The 24116-nt window shown below is 39.8% G+C and overlaps 1 protein-coding gene across 2 annotated transcripts in view; it reads left to right on the plus strand.

Annotated features, from left to right (window-relative positions):
• LOC108431596 (metabotropic glutamate receptor 7) overlaps nt 1-24116 on the plus strand; it is a 309666-nt gene that overhangs the window by 167817 nt on the left and 117733 nt on the right. For both annotated transcript variants that reach the window (XM_017704846.2, XM_017704845.2), the window contains exon 5: nt 8336-8473. In XM_017704846.2, coding sequence (XP_017560335.1) covers nt 8336-8473 — 138 coding nt within the window. The remainder of the gene's footprint in view (nt 1-8335; nt 8474-24116) is intronic.

The raw sequence follows: 24116 nt of genomic DNA on the forward strand, positions 1-24116 counted from the left end.
CACCTTAACCTCAAGGTAAAACCTACATCTACTCCTAACCCTAACCCTCACCTTAACCTCAAGGTAAAACTTACATCTACTCCTAACCCTAAGCATAATGTTGTTGAGAATCTACTGAACATCACCAGAAAGTTTGTTAATGATTTAAGTCGATGTAGATCATCTACAGGGGACCATCCAATTAAAGTGTGACCAAAAGTTTTATGTCTTGAGCTTATTTCTGTATCTCTGCAGCTATTTGGCTACACAGAAAAACAAGCCAGACTCATGTGACTCCTTGTCTGACAGAACATTACAGAACATCTGTTTCATGACGTTTGAGATGTCATCACAAAAAGGGATGTATACATGCTTAAAACTGTTCCAAATTCAAACTGTCTAATGAACATAGATACCTAAAATAAGTTGATTATGTTCATTATGAAAGATAGACATTATTAGTTTGAGAATATGTATTTGAGTAGTTGGTCTACCAATGAGCATTCGAAGCCTGTGAAATGCCGAATGCCAGTTTGTATTTCACAGCACCACCCACATAGTTGGCAAAAACACCCCATGCCACTGGTCAGTGATGCATATGAACACAACATTTGTAGTGTTCTTCTTTTCCTGTACACACAACAATAACCTCTCCTTCGAGTGAGAAACAGCACCGTGCTTTTGTGATCACCAGTGATATGTGTGTGAAAGAGTTTATAACTATTTCAGCATCTAAAATTTTCAGTGGAAATGAATCATTCAGTATAATTTTCATATGTTTAATATCATTTTATGGGAGTAAAGACAACTTTGGCCTGGGTTTCATGCTCCGTAAGCTTCGCAGCCGAAGCGCTGTTATATGTTTTTTGAACAGTTGGTCAACCATGTAATGATGTCAGTAAAACTGCAAAGTTTTTGCAGAACACAGCCCTGGACATCATAACTGTAGAGGACATAAGAAGCCAGCAGGGAGTCCACAGGTTCGTTAAAATTAACAAGAGTGTGTGGCAGAGGTGTTTAAAGAATAATGAGGTTTGACGTTGGAGTTTCCGCTGTCCCAGCCATGCCACTCTGGCAGAGGGTGAACTTGTAGAGGTGTTTACTGAAGCAGACTGATGTAAATGGGGAGGCAGGCGTTTTTCTTTAAGTGGTTAGGGACCCATTAAAAAACGTATAGATTCTTAATGAGAGGACCTGTTGGTTTGATCATATCTTAGCCTTGCCCAAAGAAAAATGATAGGCTTTTTCCACCTCTGTGGTGCCCCCTACAGTAAAGTATTGGCAATAGGATGATATGTTAGCTTCTGTATGCTTCTGTAGCTACATCGTGGATATTGTTAGTACTTATAATAATATAAACTGCATTATAGCAAGTAGCTGTTATGTAGGAGCAGGTTCAGACGAGTGAAGATCTGGAGAAATGGTAGATTTAATATTAACCAGAGGGAAAACCAAAATCGTAGTGACAGAACAGTCCAGGAAGTCAAAACACAGAACAACCAAGATAGACGACAGTACAAAAAGGGCAAGGCAAAAACTCAGAAAACATGAAGGCAAGGCAATGGTCAAAACACACAAGACTGCAAACATGAGAAACCCGCTCAGTAGGTCACAAGGATTCAATACTTCACAACCCTACAATACTAAGCCTGAGCTTAAATGCTGTCTACCATAGGTCATGTGACATAGTCCACAGGTGATCTGAGTTAGTACTCAGATGATCGTGAATGCTGATAGGAGGGTTGAACAAAGTCCTGGGTCACGTGTGTTCCCTGTGGCTCCTGGGAAATGGAGTCTGTGTCAGATTCCGGTTGTGACCGAGCCATCACGTGATCTCCCAAGGGCTGCTGGGAATTGATGTCTGTGGAATACGTGACAATAGCTGATTGGATATAAGCCCATTATGACATCATCCTATGCTAATAAATTGTTTGATATTTCTTCTTGTTTCTAAATGTTGACCAAAAATAATCGAACCCCTTTTCACCGGTTTTCAAAGCATATTTTTTCATCAAATATGGCCTGCTGCATTGTGTGTTTTGAGTTAATTTCAAACATCAAAAAAAACCTAAATATTTTGATATGTACAGTGTATCCTGAAAATGTCTTGAAGTATCATCAGGCTACAGTACTGTGCCATCCATCATTCATGTAATCTGCAGTCAAACCAGCCATTAAGCACAAGCTCACACATTTAACATATAATTAGCTGGAAATTACAGTCTCAATGTCTAAATATACTATCAGCATTATTAGTATTTAGTGTGACCACTCTTAACCTTTATTACAGGTTCCATTTGCACTACTAAGTTCAGTCTTAGAAGTTGGTTGAATTTTTTGCATCTCACAATCCAAATAATACCAAACACGTTCAGTGAGGTTGAGGTCTGGGCTCTGGGGTGGTCAGCTCATTGTACCGAGAACACCAGCATTTGCAAATGTCTCAGTAACATAATCGTAACCTCTGTCCTTTCAGACTAATAGTGCTGAGTTGTCTTCTCACAGTGGGAGGATGGACAGAAACGAAGATCTGAAGCCGGAGTGGAGCTTGACTTTCCACTGAATAAGGAAATCTATAAGGGCAGTTTATCTGATGGGGACAGATTTTGGTGGTCTGCAAGGTCTTTCATGGTCCCTTTCTTAACCAAATGGATATTCTTAAACCAAATCCTCCGAAATGTCTTCCATAACATGAATAACTTAATTGCTGTTTTCACTAGAAATGTAATAAATTAAGTTGTACAATACTGTATATTTTTGCCACTTCTCCCACTCTCACTCTTACAGCAGAGTGCTTTTAGGTAACGATCCTTTTCTACACCCTTCACAGCATATTCCACTACTGAATGACATGTAGAACGACTACTTTCCTCAATGGTGGGTCAATGCATTTTGTTCTCAAGAGATGACCCTCAGCCTCAGACGATATAGCCCATCATTAGCGATCAGCCACTTCACTCAAGGGTCATTCTTTAGGGGAAAAGAGGAAGTCTACCACAAGCCAAAGTCAAAGAAGCCTTAGCCATTTAAATACATTACGATGCTAAATTATGAATGGGAAACAGTGCTGTAATGGATCTTTTCAAGTGGTGTTTCCATCACTTTTTCATTCCTCAGGCTTTATTGAGCCAGGCTTACGTGTCTAACCCGACTCCCTGGTGGATTGCCACTGACGTAAAATGGGGTCGAGATCCTTATTTTAGATACAGTGTTAATATTTATAAGCAAGTGTCATTGTTGAGTGGCAAGGACAACTTTTGACTCGTCCTGGGGGGAGGGGAGCGGGGGGGGGGTGGCGGTGACGGTGACACAGTCTGCTTGTTAATTGCTGAGTTTGATAAATGGTGAAGCTGACTAGATTTTTAATGTTTGCAAACACATAAGCATGGGTCAGCAGAAGTGTCATAAGGGTGGCTGACCAGGGCCATAGATTTTTACAGAGACTGTCTCACTATAATATCTAGTTTTGAGGTTTGCAAACAAGTTCAAATGGACAAAATGCACCAGGAAAACAAGAGAGCACGGTTGACGAAGGCTATGAAAAACGTTTGTATGTTTGTTTTTTCAGTGTTTACAAAAATGTAAGAAAGAATAGAAGGATAAGGATTAGATAAACAGCCAAATGCTAATGATATGTTACATCAGCTCACATAACTAGCCTTTCAGCATTTCACTAAGTGTATCATGATACAGTAGTATAGTGTAAAACTTGACATTTTATTGGCACCATCCCTGCAATGCATTCTATAGTTTGCAATACTTTGTGATGCTATGTGGTGCATCCGCTTACAGTGACTAAAGAAGTTCCATCTCCATTAGTTATTGTTGCTACAGTCCAGCAGACATTCAGTTCAGGCTACCAGGTGGCGCCTGAAGCACTTGTACTAACAGAGCAAAAATATCCACACTGAGAAATACATTTAAATACATTTTAAATTCAGAAAAATGTGCTGCTTTTACAAGAACTCACAACTGGAAGCCGTGTTTACACGAATCAGACAAGATCATTTTAGGCACTTGAAGCTTTAAGTTTACATTTCTAATAAGGAGGAGGTTTTAGTAATGGATGCTGCCCCTTCAGATGAGTTCATACTAAAGCTAACACTAGAGCTAGTCAGAGCAATGTTAAATGCTGAGAATGACTCGTCATCTCTTACACAAAGTATTTTAACAAAATTCAATGAAATAATACAAAAATGGCATGTGTACAAGTGCATTATTAATCTTAACTCATAATATTGTTGACCACTAGTGATGCGAATGCTGTACAGTCCTAATTAATGAGATTGATTTACTTTTTAATAAAGAAAAGCTAAGAAGGAAGGTACTTTGTCTTTTTTTGTGACATTTTTCTGAAATATTATTTATTGTTAGACATCATGCAAAGATTTTTAGTGAATAAAGAAACCCAGATAAAAGTTTATTTTACTATAAAGCTAGTATACATTTCCCTGTTAATAGTTTGGTGGTGAGTGTGTTTCACATGTAGTTTAATCCAGATGATCAGGCTTGTCACGCATTATGCATTCATCAGCAACACCTTTCCACCACTTCTTAGTCTAATAATTTATAGTAATTTCCCGCCACTGCCGTTCTCACTGCAGGTTTGTTTTGAGGAGGTCTGTTTAAGTTGAATGGAAGTAGCATTTCGAAATGATTGGGATTGGTCAATCATAATTTTGCAACTGGTAAAAATTTTAAAAGAAATGAATAAGGTGAAGTCATAAATTCAATCATTCAATCAGCCTTTTGTTATGATGCAGTTTATGATGCAGTTACTGTACAATGGCTGTTGTTGTTTACAGGCTCTCTAAATGACTTCAGACTATCAGTGTTCCAGTTTTGACGATGCTTATGGAGTACTCAGTATTGTAATTTATCACTATAACATACTGTAATATTGAACACTCCATTGACAATTGGCAACATTGCCTACACCACAAAGCCAACTTGGACAATAACTAAGATTCAAAACTAGGAATGGAAGTTTGGAGTATTGCTAAGTGTATAATCTATATAACTGTGTTCTATATCTAATATAAAACTGTGGCAGGTGGAGAGTTTGTGTGATGCCACAGACTCCATATATAAATACTGACAAAATAACATCCTTCATTCCATTAAAACACCACCGATTCCATCAGTCTTACCCTTAAGCCTCAGAAGTCACAGTTGCTGTCACACTGGAGAAAACAGAACCTTGTTCTTTATTCATATTAAATATTTATCACTTGGAGGTCATTAAAAAGTGGAGAAATTCTGAATCTGCAAATCCTAGTTTTCAGTCCATACAGCATTTGTGTTTTTAACTAGAAGAGATGTTTTATTATTTGAATTTGCTGAAAAATTGTATGTACAGTTTTGCAAATATAAACTGATTTATTTACATATCTGCTGAGTTAATCAGGTAATTATGCTAAGATATTTAAGTAGTGTTGCAAAATGTCTCTAATTTCTAGTGTGAGGGTGCAGTGATGTGGGAATCATAGACTGATCATATCTGCTGATACTGCTGCAGAAACATTTATAAAATGTAGAAACTGAGGCTAATATGTCTGTGTATATCGCTGCTGTCGGAAAGAAAACCTTATATCTCCATTTTTTGATGTTTTTCAGTTTTGCTCATTGCCCTTTATATTGTATGGAAATTTCATGATGAATGGACTAAAAGAAATGAGCCAAAATGACTTTGAAAAATGTCTGGTTCCATTGACTTGCATCGAAAGTAAAGTAGGTTTTTTCCATCTCCTGTAAAGTGACCATTTTGGAGATGCAAGGTTTTCTTCCGACAAAAGTGACACACACACACACACACACACACACACACACACACATATGTACGCATAAGTACACTTCCTACGCATTCCTAAGTAATGCCTGCTTTGTTTGCCCCCTATTACTGTTCTTCAATAGCCAGGACCCCCACACGGCCACCACAGAATGGGTATATGTTGGGTGGTGGATCCATTTCAGCACTACAGTGACACTGATGTGGTGGTGTGTTAGTGTGTGTTGCGCCGGTATGAGAGGATCAGACACAGTGGTGCTGCGAGGTTTTTAAACACTGTGTCCAGTCACTGTCCACTCTATCGGACACACTGACCTTGTCAGTCCACCTTGTACATATAAATTAAGAGAAATAGCTCATCTGTTGCTGCACAGTTTGTGTTGGTCATCCTCTGGTCCTTCATCAGTGGTCACAGGATGCTGCCCACAGGACGCTGTTGGCTGGATTTTTTTGGTTCTCAGTCCAGCAGTGACCCTGAGGTATTTAAAAACTCCAGCAGCACTGCTGTGTCTGATCCACTCATACCAGCACAACACACACTAACACATCACCTGTGGGGGTCCAGACCACTGAAGAACAGGGTGTAAACTAAACAGCGCCTGTCTTCTTCAGATTTTGAACATTTCTAAACAAGACAAAATAAAAATTCAAGCTCCACCTCATGAAAAGCACATGTGGGTCTTTGCTTTGCTCAAAATATTTTGTTCTGTTCTTTTGTTTCTTTTCTGATATTGTTTTGTTTTTTTACCGTTGAGTTCTGAAATCTGGGGGTGGTACGGCCCCCTCAGGGCCCTCAGCCCCCCACCTCCCACGCTCCTTTAATCATCCCTATATCTAAGGCAACTGAATCTGACTGCTCACTGCTCATCACTGCTAAAATGTGCTTTCTGTCTAATAAAGTGCAGCATTTCTTGGTAAAATGGACAAATGCACTTTCAAGTCTTGCCTAAGCTGAGGGCAAGGGCAGCTGTTTAAACTCTAAACCTACAAACTCCCCCCAACACACCGGCTATGCGAGATTTTGACTCGTATTTTGTCTCAGATTTGTAAGCAGTACCACCAGGTCTTGCTTTATCTGTAGTCTAAATCTGTGGCCTGCATCGGCATTGGGAAGTTTCTTATTTCTGGGCTATATTTGGCTTTAAATGAAGAATCTCCATTCCAGTCCTGCACAGAGCAGGACTAGGCTTGATCCTTGTCTGGGCAACTTATACTTAATTGCTACTTCATTACTTAGACAGTGGCTTAATGTACTTTAAGCAGTTTTAATGCATGTTAAATGTTAAGATTAGCCGTTTGTTTATTTACTTCCATGTCTAGGCTGATCTTTATCCTCAGGACAAATGGAGCTTAGGTGCATTTTTGTTTAGCTTTGTTTTGTCAGGGCTGAGATGGAATATATTGCTGTATCACTGTTACTGCAGTGCTGAGAATGATCCACCACCCAAATAATACCTGCCGAGTGAGGGTCCATGGGTGTCCTGACCACTAAAGAACAGGGTAAAAGGGGGTAACAAAGTATCAGAGAAACAGATGGACTACAGTCTGTAACTGTAGAACTACAAAGTGCAGCTATACAGTAAGTGGAGCTGATAAAATGGACATTGAGCGTTGAACTCCTGAGTTCTCTGAATAATTTTTATAAATAACTGTATTTTATGTAAATAACGCAAACATAATTAGCATGATTTACTGTCATACAGCCCTAATTCATACCAAGTCAAACACCTCCTAAAATCTTATCATTAACTAGCAACATTACTGCATTGTTTTGTAACAGTATATTGCCTTCTTTCTTATGTGTGGGTGAAACGTATGCGTCTCCATGAAACTGGCCTCACAGTTGCTAGGGAAGAGATGTTTAACATCCTCAACATACTGCAGCCCTGGAGAAGCTGGCTGAGGGCACGTTGTGTGGGAGTGCCAGATATGGCAAGCTTCGGCATTCTGAAGTCTCTGAGCCTATAGCGAAAGGTCCGGCTCACGCTTCTTCCTCCGCTACGCGTCCATGTTACCCGGGGACTCGCTCAGGGCACTGCTGCTGCAGCAGTCTGCTGATAATCCTTATCGCCTTTTAATTCCCCACACTTATTTCACAAAGTGAAGCAACCTGGGGTTGAAGTTGCTGCCTATGCAATCTAGCGAGCATTTGAAAAAAAATCACGGCTCAAGCCAGATTCACAATATGGTGACAAGCCAAGATCCCCTTTCTGGTAATGCAGTAATCTGTAGGCCAGTACAGTTGTGCTAAAGTTGGTGAGCCTTGCATAAAGCCTTGGTGACCTTGGTACCTTCACATGCAAATAAGCCAGCAGTCATCTCCGTTTGGATGTTCAAGAATGTACAACACAGCATGCAATCAGCAGAACGTTTTGGCAGACTGGAGGGGTAAAAGACCACCTGAGTGGAAGCATAATGAGGATTAGCAATCTGCTTAGGGCAGCATAATATTTTTTAAGGCCCCTGACTAAACAGTTGTTTGGGATTTTAGATGCTTTCAAACAACTGACTCAGAAGTTCCTCATTCAGCAGAATTGGCACTTAAGGAACTTGGATGGTCTTTTTCAGGGTTTGATGCCTACTTCACCTCCCGCACGCTGGAGAACAACAGGAGAAACGTGTGGTTTGCTGAGTTCTGGGAGGAGAACTTCAACTGCAAGCTAATGAGCTCCTCCAAGAAAGAAGACACCAGTAGAAAATGTACAGGTATGTGTTATAAACTTATTCTGCACCAAAATATACAGTGAACTGCCACTTTATTAGCTACAGTGTAGAGATGTGTGCATGAATATGAATAGGAATATGAAACAAGTATAAGTACACATGTGATAGGAGACTTGAGTCAGACTGTTGTAGCGTGCGATTTGACTCAGGTACATGCTTACCTGGCTCGTGACTCGACTCAAGTCTTAAGAATGAAAAAAAAAAAGATGAACCATGAACCAAACCAACTGATCACCAATCACAATAGAGGAAACAAGCAAAACCTTTCATTTCCAACCTTACATGTATCATTATACATTGCAGTTTAACTACATTTGTGCACAATGTTGGAGTTTCAGGGCACTGCATTATGGGTATTGTAGTGAGCATGCAGTGAATGTGCCGTTTACAGAAAAGAGGCACAACTTGCAATAGCTAATTTAGCTTTTGTTGTCAGCCAGTCTAATTAAAACAAGTTGGTAAGTTGCAAATAATATTCCTTTAAGTCAGTGGGCTTCAACCTTGTCCTGGAGAGCTACCTTCCAACAGAACCTTGTTCCAACCACAGTTTGCCACACCTGCTCCAGCTAATTAACCTCTTTACAAGTCCCAGATTGGCTGGGTCAGATGTATTAGAGTTAAGTAAGGGGCGGGGCAGCTTATTGGATGCGAGATAGAACTAAACTCTGCAGGACAGAAGCTCTCCAGGACGAGAGTTGGAGGCCACTGCTTTTAAGTATAATACAACTTCAGCTGGATCAGCTGTTATACTAGCTAGAAAACATACTTACAAACTACAGACTTACCAGGCTTTAAAGTTATTTTCCCACTTTATTTTAAGCACTAGGTTTACCGTGTGTAGTGCTTTAGGTTTGTCCATCACCTTGAAGGCTTTTTGTAATGAAAGGCTCATTGTTTAACCCCTTAAATTGTCAGGGCTTGTCTGCTTCTATAACCTGAGACACACTTCTATAACCTGAGAATGGCTCAAGGAGTTTGCATTGAGGTCTCCATTGTTATTAAAAAATAAGCCTTAGTTTGTAATAAGCCTGAGATTTTAAAGGGTTAAAGCTACGCTTAACCTGTCAGGTGCAGCTAATAGCAATGAAAACTCTTACTAAGGACTTAAGACTTGGCTCAGATTTGCACCCTTAGAGAATCGAGGTACTGTCATGCATGCCGCGCTGACAAGTTGGTGCAAAACTTGGTGAACCTGACCATGATAACTAGTGAAAAGGAAGATTAAGCTATATTTCACAAGAGCATTTCTCTTTCTAATAAGTACAGCATGAATATGACAACAGATATAGATCGACCTGATCAGCAGGCTTGCTAACAAGCTACAGGCTGTAGCAGGGATATTCAGCAGCTTTAAGTTCAAATTGTTTAATGAAGCAGTCATTGTAAACTATAACATAGACAGTTATTGTCTGTTAAAAGCTTTGTCTCTCCGTTTTTAAGTTTTACTTTGATTTTGCACATTGATGATGCAATGAACTGCCCAGAATGATGAAAATACATGAAATCCTGTCTGACTGGTCAAACTTAGTCACATATCCAGAAATTGGCTACAAATGTTTTCTGTCCTGCTCAAATTAGATATTCCAGAAAATTGAATTTGAGCTGGGGGATATTCCACAAAACAGGATTTCTCAATTTAGCTAGACAATTTAAGCCCAACGTCAAGCCTGTCCAATAGAAAAAGAGTTGAGAGACATTCCCATTGGACAGTCCTCATCTCTGGGCTAATTTTATCCTGCTAACTGAGAAATCCTGCTTTGTGGAACACCCCCTGCTTGCCTTGACCAGCCTCGGCACAGCAGGGACACTAACATGGTAGCAGCAGGGTCAGGCACAGCAGCGTTGGTAGGATTTGTACACACGTCAGTGTCACTGCTGAGCTGAGGGTATCATTAGATGAAAAATATCCAGCCACCAGTGATCCTGTGGTCAGAAATTGACCGCTTATAAAGGCCTAGAGCAAGGGTCACCAATCTTATCCACAAAGGATCAGTGTAGCTGTGGATATCCATTCCAGCCAAGCAGGAGCTCAGCTGATTCCTCAGGTTTAATCAGATGGTCCTGCGTAGCTATATGAGGTGAGCACCTGCTTGGTTGGAGTGAAAGCCACACTGGCCGTTTGAAAACATATGGACCCCTGGACTGGAAGATAGCCAGCACAAACTGCACCAACAGACACTAGCATGGTGAAAAGGATAGGTGTTTCCAATAAAATGTCCAGCAACTGTACACACATTTCAGTTTTTTTTCTTCATACTGAGCATTTCCAGACACATGTTCCTCATATTTCTCATAGTTTTATGTCTGACATCCCGCACTGTTCTGACTGTATAAGAAAGTAAAAGGTCCTTGACTTTCCCTGCTTTCTGTCTCAACAGCAGAAAAAAGGGCTGCAGCTTTCAACCTCCTAGAAAAGCATATGAATACAGAGCACCTCCACCCTTGAAATAAAGCCTTCAATTACATAATGAGCTGCGCTCAACCCATCACTGCTATTTCAGGCTGACTGACTTCCACGAAACCCAGTGAAGTACACGCTCGACTCAAAACACCGCAAGAATCTCAAGTGAAGCTTGGGAATATTCATAATGGGAGCCTGAAAGAATCAGACTCTGTAACAAACTACTGCAATAAAATATACACCTGGGACACAAGCTGTTAGTTTGCTATGAGGTGACAAAGAGGGTGCTATCCATTGTATCAGTAATCAGGTAATCAATCAGTTATTTTGGTGATGAATCGAGTAATGAGTCTTTTTTTTCAAATATATAATTTGAAAAATAATTAGAATATTAAATTATATTAATAAAATTAATAATCTTGGTTTATATGTATGCGATTAATTACATCCTTAGTCAATTTGACTGCAAAGGGAAAAAATCTGTTTATTAAGCTTTGTATTTTGTTATAGTTATAAATGGGGAAAAATGATAATTTAATAAGATCATTTTCCTCTTATGATTGCAAGCTTCAGCATTTCTGCCAGTGGTATGGCAAAAAAAAAAATAGAAATGATGATAGATTTCCTCAAAAGAATTGCTTTATTAAAATAAAAATGTATAATTTTGAAAAAAAGACTTAATGTTGACTTATTTCAACTTCTAATTAATATCTCAAAATAATTACTTATATTCTCAGAATTTTTACTCATTTTGAGATTTTGAGGCTTTCACACTATGTCAAAACAACAAGTTATTATATTGTATTTTGCAATTATACATCAGTATTTCCTCAAACGTTGAATAGTTTATTGTAAAATGTCTCTCAACATTTGACTGTTTTATGAGGCTGAAGTCGCTTCTCATTCTCCAGCTTCTCGTTCGTGGTGCTGCTTTTATGTTCTTGCGCCTCAGGCACCATTTAAGGTGCAACGGGAAAGTTCAAAGGGAAGCTCAACTTTTTGTGTTTGACAGTTTCTCATTGCAGATGTACCGTATCAGGAACCCAACTGCGGTGCTTATAAATGTGAATAAGTACATTCATCTCCAAATGTTCAAGCAAGCGATGTCGCAACTTTAATCGCCAAGGATTAGGATCTGTTTGGTGTCGTTGAGATACAGGGTTTTCGCACTGTGCTGCCGAGATACGGCGTCCAGTGTCAAACATATTTTACTGACACAGCGATCCACCGCCCCCCCCCCCCTCTCTGCAATGAGACCAAAACTGAAAAATCACTGGATTAAACGGACAGGACAGCTGTAATGTGTGCTGCGTGGACGTCCATTACTACTGGATTCTATTTCAGCATAACTGCACATGTTATCACAGATGAGTAGCAGCAGCGTTTAATGCGCTCCAAACAAAAGCAGTGAATGAGAGCCGTCCAGTTCACTCGCCACATCACTTCCATTTGGTTTATTAATGACAGATATTGGAAGTAAATTCATTATGAATCATTACAAATACTTTGCTTTAACACTACCACGTCATCACACAGTGAGAAAAAGAAATCCTGTGTAGAAAAAAAAAAAAGATGCATCAAAACGCACTGATAATCATTTTTAAACGTATCGCAGCCTCTGAATCGTATTCGAGTCAAATTGTGAGGTGCCTAGAGATTCGCACCCCCAGTCCAGAACACTTTTGAAAAAAAAAGGTTCTATATGCACCAAAAAGGGTTTCATTATTGTTCATTATTATAAGTCAAAGAACTCTTGGTACTTTATAGAACGCTTTTTGCTGAGTGTAGATTTGAATTCATTGATTCATCAAGAAGGTGAGTTTTAATTGTATATAGATTTAACTAACATTCTAATTAAGTTTAACTTAATTAAATGAAATTAATTTAATGCAAGGCAATTAAGTAATAGTGGCAGTGGGAAGGTAGTGATATGTCAAGGTGCAAAATCTGCAATGGTGCAATCGGCAAATGCTTATTTTGAAAGGTTCCATGTTAAACGTAAAACAAATGCTTTGTTTAAATGCTAAACCAATGTGTAACCCATCTAAGAATAAAATGAAATAATGAACATCACAACACAATATGCAGTTCAGCATCTCTACTCAGTTTACACTGTTAATTGTTAATGCAGGTGGAGAGGACGATAGATTGAGTGTGAATAGATAAAAAATGACTATAAATTTCAACACACTAATACATTTTCTACCACGCCTCATTAGTGCACTCTGCCTCGGCGATCTCAGGTCACTTTGATAGAAAAGACGTTGCCTCCTTTGCCTTGTTAAAGTCTTACCACACCATTATCTAAACCCACTGCTGATCCTGTGGTGTATATATAACATTGCGAACATTGTGTTACATTCTGTGCTGCGTCCTGTTGGCTCTCTGGAGGTCAGCAGGAGTGGTTTTGGGACTGGAAGAGGAAGTGGCATGCTGTCAGTGACAGCTGGCGTAGGCAACAGCACCTCAGCTTTGTAGCTGTGCCTGGAGACGCCATCAGTGCGAGGGCCAATTTGCACACATCAAGGGATCAAGTGCATGACAAGAGGGACAACACATGCTGCTGTCTCTAGGATAAGACTGTATGCTAAAGGGCAAGAGCAGCCTTGCTGGAGTGAAGCTGGAAGAGAGGAGGGAAGGAATACAGAAAGTTGATCTCAACCACGAATGCTATCGTTGCTAATATTGCGGCGATACCTTAAATTTCACAGCGATTCAAACCCCATTTCCAAAGAAAGTTGGGATGACAAATGAGACCCTGAACTGTTGAGCAGCTGAAATCCTGTGTCAAAAAAAGAATGGCAAAAGATTTCACTCTCAAAACTACAGCAGTGTCTCCTCAGCTCCCAAACCCTTACTGAGCGTTGTTAAACGAAGAGGTGATGAAACACAGTGGTAAACAGGCCCCAACTTTTTTGGAACGTGTTGTTGGCATCAAACTCAAAATGGGCATTTTTTTTCATAAAACAATTGAAATTCTCAGTTTCAACATTTGATATTTTCCTTTAAAAAACATGGTTTACATGATTTGCATATCATTGCATTCCATTTTTATTAACATTCCCCACAGTGTCCCAACGTTTTTGGAAATGGAGTTGTACATCATTGTTAATTCTGCATTTGCAATTCAGAATTATTAAAATAAAAACCGCAAATGTGACTAGAAGATCTACTACTAGATGTATCGAACAGTAATGCTTTAATTCACAGTACTAAGTCAGACCTTTCGTTTATTTAATTTCAAGTCACAATTCCCAGAAACTGGGGGGAGATATTTCTTGGGGAGATATTTCAGAGGATAATCCAAGGTAACCTGTCAGCATCAGATAAACCACACTTCAAGCTTTTATCTTTGAGAGAGAGGAGAAAATCAATCTGCTTCAGATCTGAAAACATCCACAGGAGTTTCTGTCCATCCTTCCACTTTGAGAAGTTGAGTTGGACTACAACACCATAACTGGACAATTTTACTTACTTTATAATTACTTCACTTGTGAGTAGCAGGAAAACCAACCGAAGACTGAGCTTTGAAGATATGGTGATATATCCCTGCAGATTGCATTGAAAAAACTGAAAGCAAGAATGCAAGCTGTACTAACGGAAAAGTGGCTTATTATAAGGGAGTATTGTTTCTGATTGTTCTTCTATTTTGGTTCTAATGCTGAAAAATAATAAACTCCACTTAATAACCACATTTTATGGAGGTTTGAGCTGCTTTGTTATGGCAAAAATCATAATTACAATTATTTTGATCAAAAATGAGATGATAATTATTTAACATGATCATTCATTAACTTTGGAAATGCATTTATTGAACCACAAAAAAGGGTGTACAGGGCATTTTCTTAAACTTAAATTCAAGTGAGAAACAAATAAAAAGTAAAAACCCCTACTAGAGGTTAAATTAATGAAAAGGTGGCCTTTGACTTTTGTTGAGGTGGAAAGGATTTGACTCAACTAAATTCAGTGAAGTATTTTTATAGATGATTATAGATGATATGTAGACGTTGTTTTTACTTCAATTTGAAATGGAATATAGAATAATATCAAAAATAAGTGAATATTGAATAGAACTGATTACATATAGTTGATTATAGTCATTGGCATAACTTTTGATATTATAATTGATTATAATCTGTTGCTATATTACAAATTCATGCATTTGAATTTCCAGGTCGATATGGTGCTGACAATGAGGTTACATATGAAGAGGAAATCTATTGATAAACCATTAGGAGTCACATTGTGCTGTTCTGGGCATACTGTGATATCATCAGTACTTAAAGAACACTGAACAACATAGTTAGTCCTGGTAAGGCATGCGCCAGTCCCCCAGGCCCCGATGACGTGCATGAGAGCCGGCAGGAAGGCAGGACCCAAACAACTGACGGCAGGAGAGGATAACCACGAGTGAGTGGGAGACAGAGCATGAATCCCAAACACTGCAGAGGGATACGAATGATGGTGGGAGGACATCAGCCGCCAGAGAGGGGAGAATGACGATGACGACCACGAGAGGAACGAAGGTGGGATATGAGTTCCGAACTCCACCGCCAAGGCCCTGCCTCCTGGTCCGCAGCAAAGCCACTTCACCCCCCTCGCTGTTTCATCCTCACTCTGAGTTTGGGCCCTGCCTGCCGGCTCTCAAGGCTGTCATCAGGGCCCGGGGGACGGCCACGCGCCATACCTGGTTAATAGTGCAGTGCACTATTATATATATTATACATTAAAAAAAAAATTAAAAAAGACTTCAAGCACTGAAAGCATTCAATCCAGTTCAGTTCATTTTTGGCTGTGTATTTTAAATCTGACATGACTGAGGCTTTCTGTCTGTTCTACTTTTGAAAATGTCAGAAAAAGTCCATTTCATACTGTACTGTGTATCATGAGAATGTGACATTCGATTTTTGTCATATCGCTCACCTGGACCAGTTAGAACTCTGTAGATGAGAAGTAAGACACATTAAATCTCGGTCATCGGTAATCATGCTAGCCTTTGTCTTCATCTGCTATCCATTCTGAGTGGAAAGTGGTGTAGGTGGAGATTTTTTTTCTTCTTCCTCTGCTGCATTCCAGAGCTTTGGTCATTACGCGCTTGGCTTCTTTGCTACTCTTCTCCACTAATGAGAGGTAATGAGATAGTTAGTGAGACTATTGATGGAGGGAACTGTCCAGATTTCCAGCATCTTCACCAGAAGCCTGTGTCTGCTGGCTGGCTCCTCTGTCTTCTTCTTTGTGGCAATAATGAGCCTAATTATGAAGACAAAGTAGACAGCTAGAATGCTCCAAAGAGTCCAAATCAGCACAGACCTGGACCACTCCTATTTGTACTGCGCACCAATAAATCATTTGAAGGGCCAGATACAATTTTAATACTTGGAATATTAAGAAAAAGCAACACTGCCCAAGTACAGTCATAGTAACCGAATGTGGACGCTCATAGTAAAGCTGAGCAGAGCTGATGAAAAATGGTTCTCTTGTCTCTTCAGGGACTGGAATGGCCGTGGAGGTCACTCTTTTCCTTGCTTTACGTTGGAGCCAGACTCTTAGCAAGCCACATGATTAAGTAGCAAGCCAGTAATATGGAGCAGACGAGCAAAACATATAAATATTACATGGGAAAAGATGTAAAAGCCTTTGGCTAGCTTCCGTATAGCATACACGGAATGACTAGAAAAAAGGTGCCAAAAGGGGTTCGTTGGAGTGATGCCATGGAAAACACATTTGGTTCCCGAAACATCCTTTCTAGGGATGTTTTTCTTTTTTTTTTTAAATCTCAATTAAGTCCACTCAGCTCAAAGGTTCTTTAGAGAAACAAAGCATGTAAAGAAATGTATGTTCTTTAGCTGAACATACTTATTTACCTGGAACAGATTTACACACAATTAAATGGAATTCTTTCAAAATGAGCCAACATAATCTCATAAAATCAGCAAAACTTAATCTATCACATTTCCAACTGACCTCAGTACAGTTCACTGAACTTCATTTACTAACATTTGTTTAACTTGGGTTAGCCCAGCTTAAATTGGTTTATGAGTGGTCAGTCTAGCACCCAGTTAGTGTTGCTGAGTTGCATTCAGCAATGGAGAACCTAGTAGCGTGCTTTTACAGCTAACAGTAAAAATGGCAATTGCTCAGTACATGGACCATAAGTATACACCCAATGGACTATAGCCCAAGAAGAAACACAACACAGAGATGGTAAATAATGCAAGGTGGAAAGACACGGCCAGTATGTAAATAGATGGTGCCTCGTGCCAATACATTTTATCTCCCATGGCAATCTCCCCAGCTGCTGATCACGACAGCCTAAGCCAAATTTCAATGTGTTAATTCACCTCAGGGTGGCATGGTGGCACGGTGTGTGGCACAAAGGAGGGCCTGGGTTCGATTCCCTGGCTGGGTGACCAGGGTCCTTTCTGTGTGGAGCTTGCATGTTCTCCATGTGTCTGCATTGGTTTCCTCCCATGGTCCAAAGTCATGCAGTCAGGCTAACTAGACATGCTAAATGTCCGCTATGTGTGTGTGTGTGTGTGTGTGTGTGTGTGTGTGTGTGTGTGTGTGTGTGTGTGAATGTATATGTCTGTCTGTTTGCACTGCTATGGACTGGTGACCTGTCCACTGTGTGTCCTGCCTTCCACCCTGTGACTGCTGGAATAGGCACCAGCTCCCTCCGTGACCCAGAAGGATAAGCACCTTAGAAGATGTGTGTGTGTAATTCAACTCAAATAGCCCATTTGGATAAAAAAAAATCCCTAACTCAAAATAATTGAGTAATTAGGTATAAATTTGGGATATATTCTCTTTTAAATACAGCAAAATTCATTTAAATGGGTGTTGTTTTCTTAACACCCACAAGAGCCAGTTATATGTGTGTAGCATGTAGGCATATTATGTAGGCATAAAAACCAAACCAAATGCATTCCAAATCCACAAGTCTGCTGAAACTGTATCTTGCCACGCTATTGTCAAGAAGGTGCATTGGAGTTAGCTAGCTACCTAGATTGTTAGCAATCTGTGTCAGTCTTAGGTTCAGCAGGCTAATGAACAAACCTCTGTACAACTTTTCTCCCATCTGTGATTATTTTCCAGTTCTGTCTGTCCGTCTAAAACTGTGCCTGGAGGAGAGCTCAGAAACCACCGTAATATCGACAAATGATTAATCATTTGTGAATCACTTACATCCTAATGAGGGACTGTATTTAATTGGGTGGGTTATATTTGGAAAAAAATACTGTTTCTTTTCTAAATAGCTTTGGGGAAGTACCAGACGGCATGCTCCCGCATAGACATCTGTCAGCAGTGGGTAACAAACAGCATGTGCCTTTATGAGAACATGGAGTGAACCAAAATCTCTCAGCACGGCTGACTGTAACAGTAAGACTCATAGTTCCCAGATTAATCTGATAGAAAACTCAGTGGAAGGTAGAGAACAGACTGCACAAGTTTTTATTCACATAATGTTAGAGAAACTAAGCAGATATAGACTCTGTACGTCATCTACTAGTTGGTGTCTATGAACTCTGGATCTAAGCTGGTTTTCTCTGTGGGAAAATATTTTCATTTTCAGAAATGACCTCCATCTCACCCTGTGGTAAAGACTGATATGTTTTTTTCTTGAGTATGTTTTCCTCCTGAATCCTCTGACTTACAGGGTCATTAAAATTGCACTAAGCAAGATGTTTTTGTTCAAATTAAGAAGAGAAAAACACTATTACAAACACAGATAATAACAGTTAGGTGTGTTGGGTTACATACTCAAATTTCTCTTTTAATATTCTTTCGAGGCACTTGCTATCATCGGGGTGCCAAAGAACAACTCACGTTATGAAGTGTAACATGCAGTTATACATGTCCACCAGAGAGGTCTCCAAATCCCCAAAACATGCATAGTGTAGTTTTAAGTAGTTGAAATATAAACATTGCTGCACACATTACAAGCCAGCTGACACTGCATGACTGCATAGCACTAATGTATTTAACTCATATCACCAAGTTAAAAAAGCTTCTACTATAACTATGCACTACGCAACACAATGAGAAAACAACACTATGAGAAAACATTTCATAAAATCAAAAGAAACTTCTCCATGGAGGTGAACGGTGGGGCAGCCACTGAGTAACCAGAACCTGCACAAGAACCAGAACCACTTTCACCTCCACAGCGGATGTGGTATCATTACGCATAAGCTGGCCAAAGGTGATCATTCCTGAACACACAGATGGTGTGTAAGGTAACTTGGAGTAGAAGCGAAGCTAAGAGTGCTCATGACTGCATTTTTACCCACATATGACCGAGTACACACTTGAAGAACCGCGTCAGCTGGATGCTTGACTCGCCAGACACGCCTGTGACTTCTTGTACAACAGGGATCAGGCTCACTTGTGGAAAGTACCAGGTGATTCCAATTGAGGTGGAGTGTCTGCTGTGGGGAGTAGGAGCTGTTGACGCCAGTGCTTGAGCATGCTAGCATGTTGGCGTATGGCATGGCAGTAACTAACAGAGCACAAATGGAGAACAAAGAAAAAAAAAATGTACAAATCTTACCTCAAATTTACTATTCGTCTGACGAAAGTGACGGACTAGTACTACAAAGCCAGAAATTCTGCGGATGATAAGGTAGCTATAAGGTAGTTGTGGGGCAGTCGTGTGCTGGAGGTTAGGTAACTGGCCCTGTGACCGGAAGGTTGCCGATTCGATCCCCAGTGCCGACAGTCCATGACTGAGGTGTCCTTGAGCAAGACACCTAACCCCCAATTGCTCCCTGGGTGCTGTGGATAGGTCTGCCCACCGCCCCGGGCAAGTGTGCTCACTGCCCCCTAGTGTGTGTGTATTCACTAGTGTGTATGTGGTGTTTCACTTCACGGATGGGTTAAATGCGGAGGTGGAATTTCCCCGTTTGTGGGAAACTTATTCATGCAGCTTTTAGCAAATTAATGATGAGTTTGGCTGGTATTTATGGAAACGGGTTTGAGGACAGTCCAAGTCCAGTATTTTTAGCAGTGTTAGCCTAGCATCTCCCGCTGTAAACTGGAGAAGCACACATCACATATCTAACATGTCTTGGCTGATCGACTGCATGTGAAACAAATTTTGATTGGCTTTTTCACTGAGCTATTCCCCACCACACTTAACAAAACGGGGTGGTTTGCATTTGATATTTTGAAGACGTTGCCAGTCTTATGATGTCAGTTAAACGCTCAGGAGTGTTAGCTTGCATGTAACATGAACATAGCAGTATTCCTACTTGGACTATTCAGTGTCCGGGTAATTCCTTTTGCAGTGATTTGTGGGTTAAAATAAATAAATAAATAAATAAATAAATAAATAAAAATGTACGTAGGTCCAAACATCTCAGCCTAACCACTGATCTGATTTGCCGAAAATGCCATTCTGTTTACCCGTAGACAAAAAGTCCTCAGGCTTAGATATTTTAAAAAAATATGTAAAACCAAATAAATGTGCCTGCAACATGCAGGAGACACATAATTAATAGCATACTCATGTCTGTGTTGACAGTGTGACGTGAAGCAGCCTACAGGCAGCCAGTTCACCTGTTTACGTTTTGTGGATGTCTACAATTCATTCTGTATCAGCTATAAATAAATCACCCCTGCTTTATAAACATTGGCAATGTACATGAAGGCATATATTGAGAAGTATGAAATAAAGAATCCTACAATGAAATAAAAACGAGGGCTTTCTGTGAAAGGTTTAGCATTTTGCTGCAGTAGAGTTCTGATGCAAATCACACAAGATTCTCTAAATGTGTTTTCTTGTTTGTTTTTAATTCGTTTTTATCTCTTCTCTTTTCCTTTACTCATGATGCATTTTACCATTTATGGGCCACATTAGAATGCATACATACATGCAATCAGTGATCACTGACTGACCAATAAGTACAATTAAATATGCTCACAGAACGCTATAGAACACACTGTGAGTACAATACTGTGCTACTACAGATCTGGTCACCAACAGCACTAGCTGGCTACAAAACAGCAGGCGCAATCTGTCAGTGGTAGAAAGCATTTAACACAATACAAACTTGACAAAAAGCAAAGACTTGCGATCCCAGTGTTTCACAAACTGTAAGAAATGCTGGATAAATTACAGTCTACGGTTGTGAATTTTAGAGAAGTGGTGAGGCCTTTTGACTTTTTCTGATACACCAATATGAAAACCTAGACTTTTGGCTGATAGTCTGCTTATCCTTTAATATTTTTAAATACTTCAGAGAAACACAGTGACTATAATACTGCGCTCACATTTGCATCAAACAAACTGTTATTCCACATCATACAGCAGTAAGTGTCCAGTGGCAACATGAAGCCATGCAAACACTGGCATGTGACTGCAGTGGATGATTATCAGAGGAGAACTTTGCCAGTGTGTATTGTCTGTTTAATGGGGGACGAAGAAGGAGAACACTTAAGGACACTTGTTGTACATCTCCAATCTAGCAATGAGTCGTTCAGTGTCCGTGGCTCCCATTGTTAACGTTGTTAACGTTGCGCTGCCGTGGTCGACAGTACAAGTTTGGAAAATTGAAGTCATGATGAAAATTGAAGTCTTGGGGCAGTACTAACATATTTTAATGAATTTGGTATTGGCTGTATTTTTGTTCTCTGTTTATTCCATTATAATAGAGGCTTTGGAAATGTACAGCTACACTGTAAGTAGTGGCTCTTCAGCTCTGAAACTCTAAAACAATGACTTTGTATAATAAGTATATGAGGCATGTTTTCAAATGTTCACATAACAGTTGAGATCTCTGCGGTGTGTGGCTATTTCCCAGTGGAAAATCAAAGCTTGTAATATCTGCAGGTGTTGTGATTGTTTGAACAAGCCCCTTTTCTCTGAGTGTGGACCAAAAAGAAATAACTGGTTAGTAACTTTGCTGCTTTAAAATTTTGGCTTCATTGAACTTAAAATAATAATAATAATAATAAAAAAGTGACATTGTGTTCCCTCGCAAATCAAACGCATTCCCTCACAAGTGTTTTGCATTACCTTGGAAGTGTTTTGCGTTCCCTCGTAAATGTTTTGCATTACAATGTACAAAAGCTGTGCTTTGCTTAAACTCAGACGTGAAGCAGCTCTTTGAATTTTATGCTGATCATGGATTGAATATAAAGACGTGATGACATGATTATGCTATTAGTGAGCACAGAGTGAAACTGAGATCGAATGTCCTCGTACAGCAAAACCTACATTAACAGAGATTGTAGAGAACGATTGCTGAATAATTGCTACCAAAATGCACCACAGAGTCATTCTTACCTGTGGCCATCAAACTCTATAACTCCTCCCTCAGTGTGTGATTCAAAACTCAATACCTAACAGTGCTGTTCATATGTGTAATAATAATAATTGGGTACAATAATTTGAACTGCTTTATACTAGATGTTTCATATTTATTAACACAGTCACCGCCACTTTACTGTATTAATAAGAACTTCAATCTCTTGTAAATATTGCAAATTTCTCTTTATCTTTGTTTTAAATTATTAAAGTGTTTATTCTTTTACATAAATGGCTGCAACTGTAACAACTACAATTTCCCTCTGGGATCAATAAAGGGTTCTGATTCTGATAAACTCTGCATAGACTGGTAAAGCTGGGAAAACGACTTTTAACGTTAGCTGTGCTAAAAACAACGTTGTTGGGCGCCTCTGGTCCTACGCCTGCTTGCTGTCTGACAAGCATATATTTTGCGAGGGAATGCAAAACATTTGCAGTCCAGTAGCTGTTTAAAACTGACACACTAAAATGTTGTTCCACTGGGTGAGTGTGGGGGTAGCCTGGTGGCGCAGTGGGCAGCACTGTCGGACCTGGCTGGGTGACCGGGCTCCTTTCTATGTGAGGTTTGCATGTTGCTCGGGGTTCTTCCTATTGTTCAAAGACAGGCAGTCAGGCCAATCAGGTATGTCTGCTTTGGGATGGACTGGTAACCCGTCCAGGGTATATTCTGCCTTCTGCCCAGTGATTGCTAGGAAAGGCTTCAGCACCCACCAAAGCTGTGTGACCACCAAAGCTGTATAGAGAATGCATGTCCTGCAACATTTTTCCCTCGAGCCATGAAACTATTATGGTAACACTGTTTTACTGGCAGCAGTCATGCATCTGTTTCTGGGTTAAAGGTGTTGTTTAACACAACCAAGAGTGTAATGCTGGGTGAGCGAACCAGATCCTCGCAGATATCAGTCAAAAAGAAACATCCAAAAAACAACAACGATAGGTGAAATAGAACAAACTAATGAAAAAGGCTAAGTAGATGCTGGCGAAACAGGAGCAATACTTCACAATGAATAAAACAAGCTGACAGGTATATTTACAAGAAAAAAATCCTGCAACTGAGATCTTATGACTGGTGCTTGATTGGCTGACTGGGCCACATGTCTTCTAATGCATCTCGGGAGTTGGAGTCTGTAAGAGAATTAGAATTTGTCCAAGAGCAGGGCAGTGTGACAAAGAGAAAGGCGCCTATTAAAGAAATCCGAAATCATAGCATATTATATTATACAACATTATACACTGTGTGCACAATTATTAGGCAAGTCTTATTTTTGAGGATTATTTTTATTAATGACCAACCACAGCGCTCTCGGTTAATCCAAAATGTTAATAAACTTCAAACATGAATGTTTAAGAAAAATAAAGTGAAGTTTTGGCTTGAATATCTATATGTGCACATTTATTGGGCAACTATAATGGTGCAGAATTATTACGCAGCTAAATGAAAAACAAACATTTTCCCATCTCACTTTTTTATTTTCATCTGTTCAAGTGAGAATTATAAACAAACAACTCAAAGCTTTCCAATGAACATTTCTGAGAAATAAAAAAAAAAAAATAGTGACAAATAGTGGCCACCCTTCTCTTCATTAACAGTGTTAAGCCTTCCATTCATGGAGTCGGTCAGTTTCTTGATCTGTTGACGATCAACTTTTTGTGCAGCAGCACCCGCAGCCTCCCAGACCCTGTTCAGAGAGGTGTACTGTTTTCCTTCACTGTAAATCTCCCGTTAAAGAATTGCCCACAAGTTCTCAGTTGGGTTCAGGTCAGGTGAGGAAGGGGGCCATGTGATAAGTTTTTCATCTTTAACGCCTTTACTGGTGAGCCATGCAGAGGAGTACTTGGATGCATGTGATGGAGCATGTCCTGCATAAAAATCATTGTCTTTTTGAAAGATGCAGATTCTTCCTGGACCACTGCTT

This window comes from Pygocentrus nattereri, chromosome 21 (assembly GCF_015220715.1).
Source record: "Pygocentrus nattereri isolate fPygNat1 chromosome 21, fPygNat1.pri, whole genome shotgun sequence".
Classification (NCBI taxonomy): Eukaryota; Metazoa; Chordata; class Actinopteri; order Characiformes; family Serrasalmidae; genus Pygocentrus; species Pygocentrus nattereri.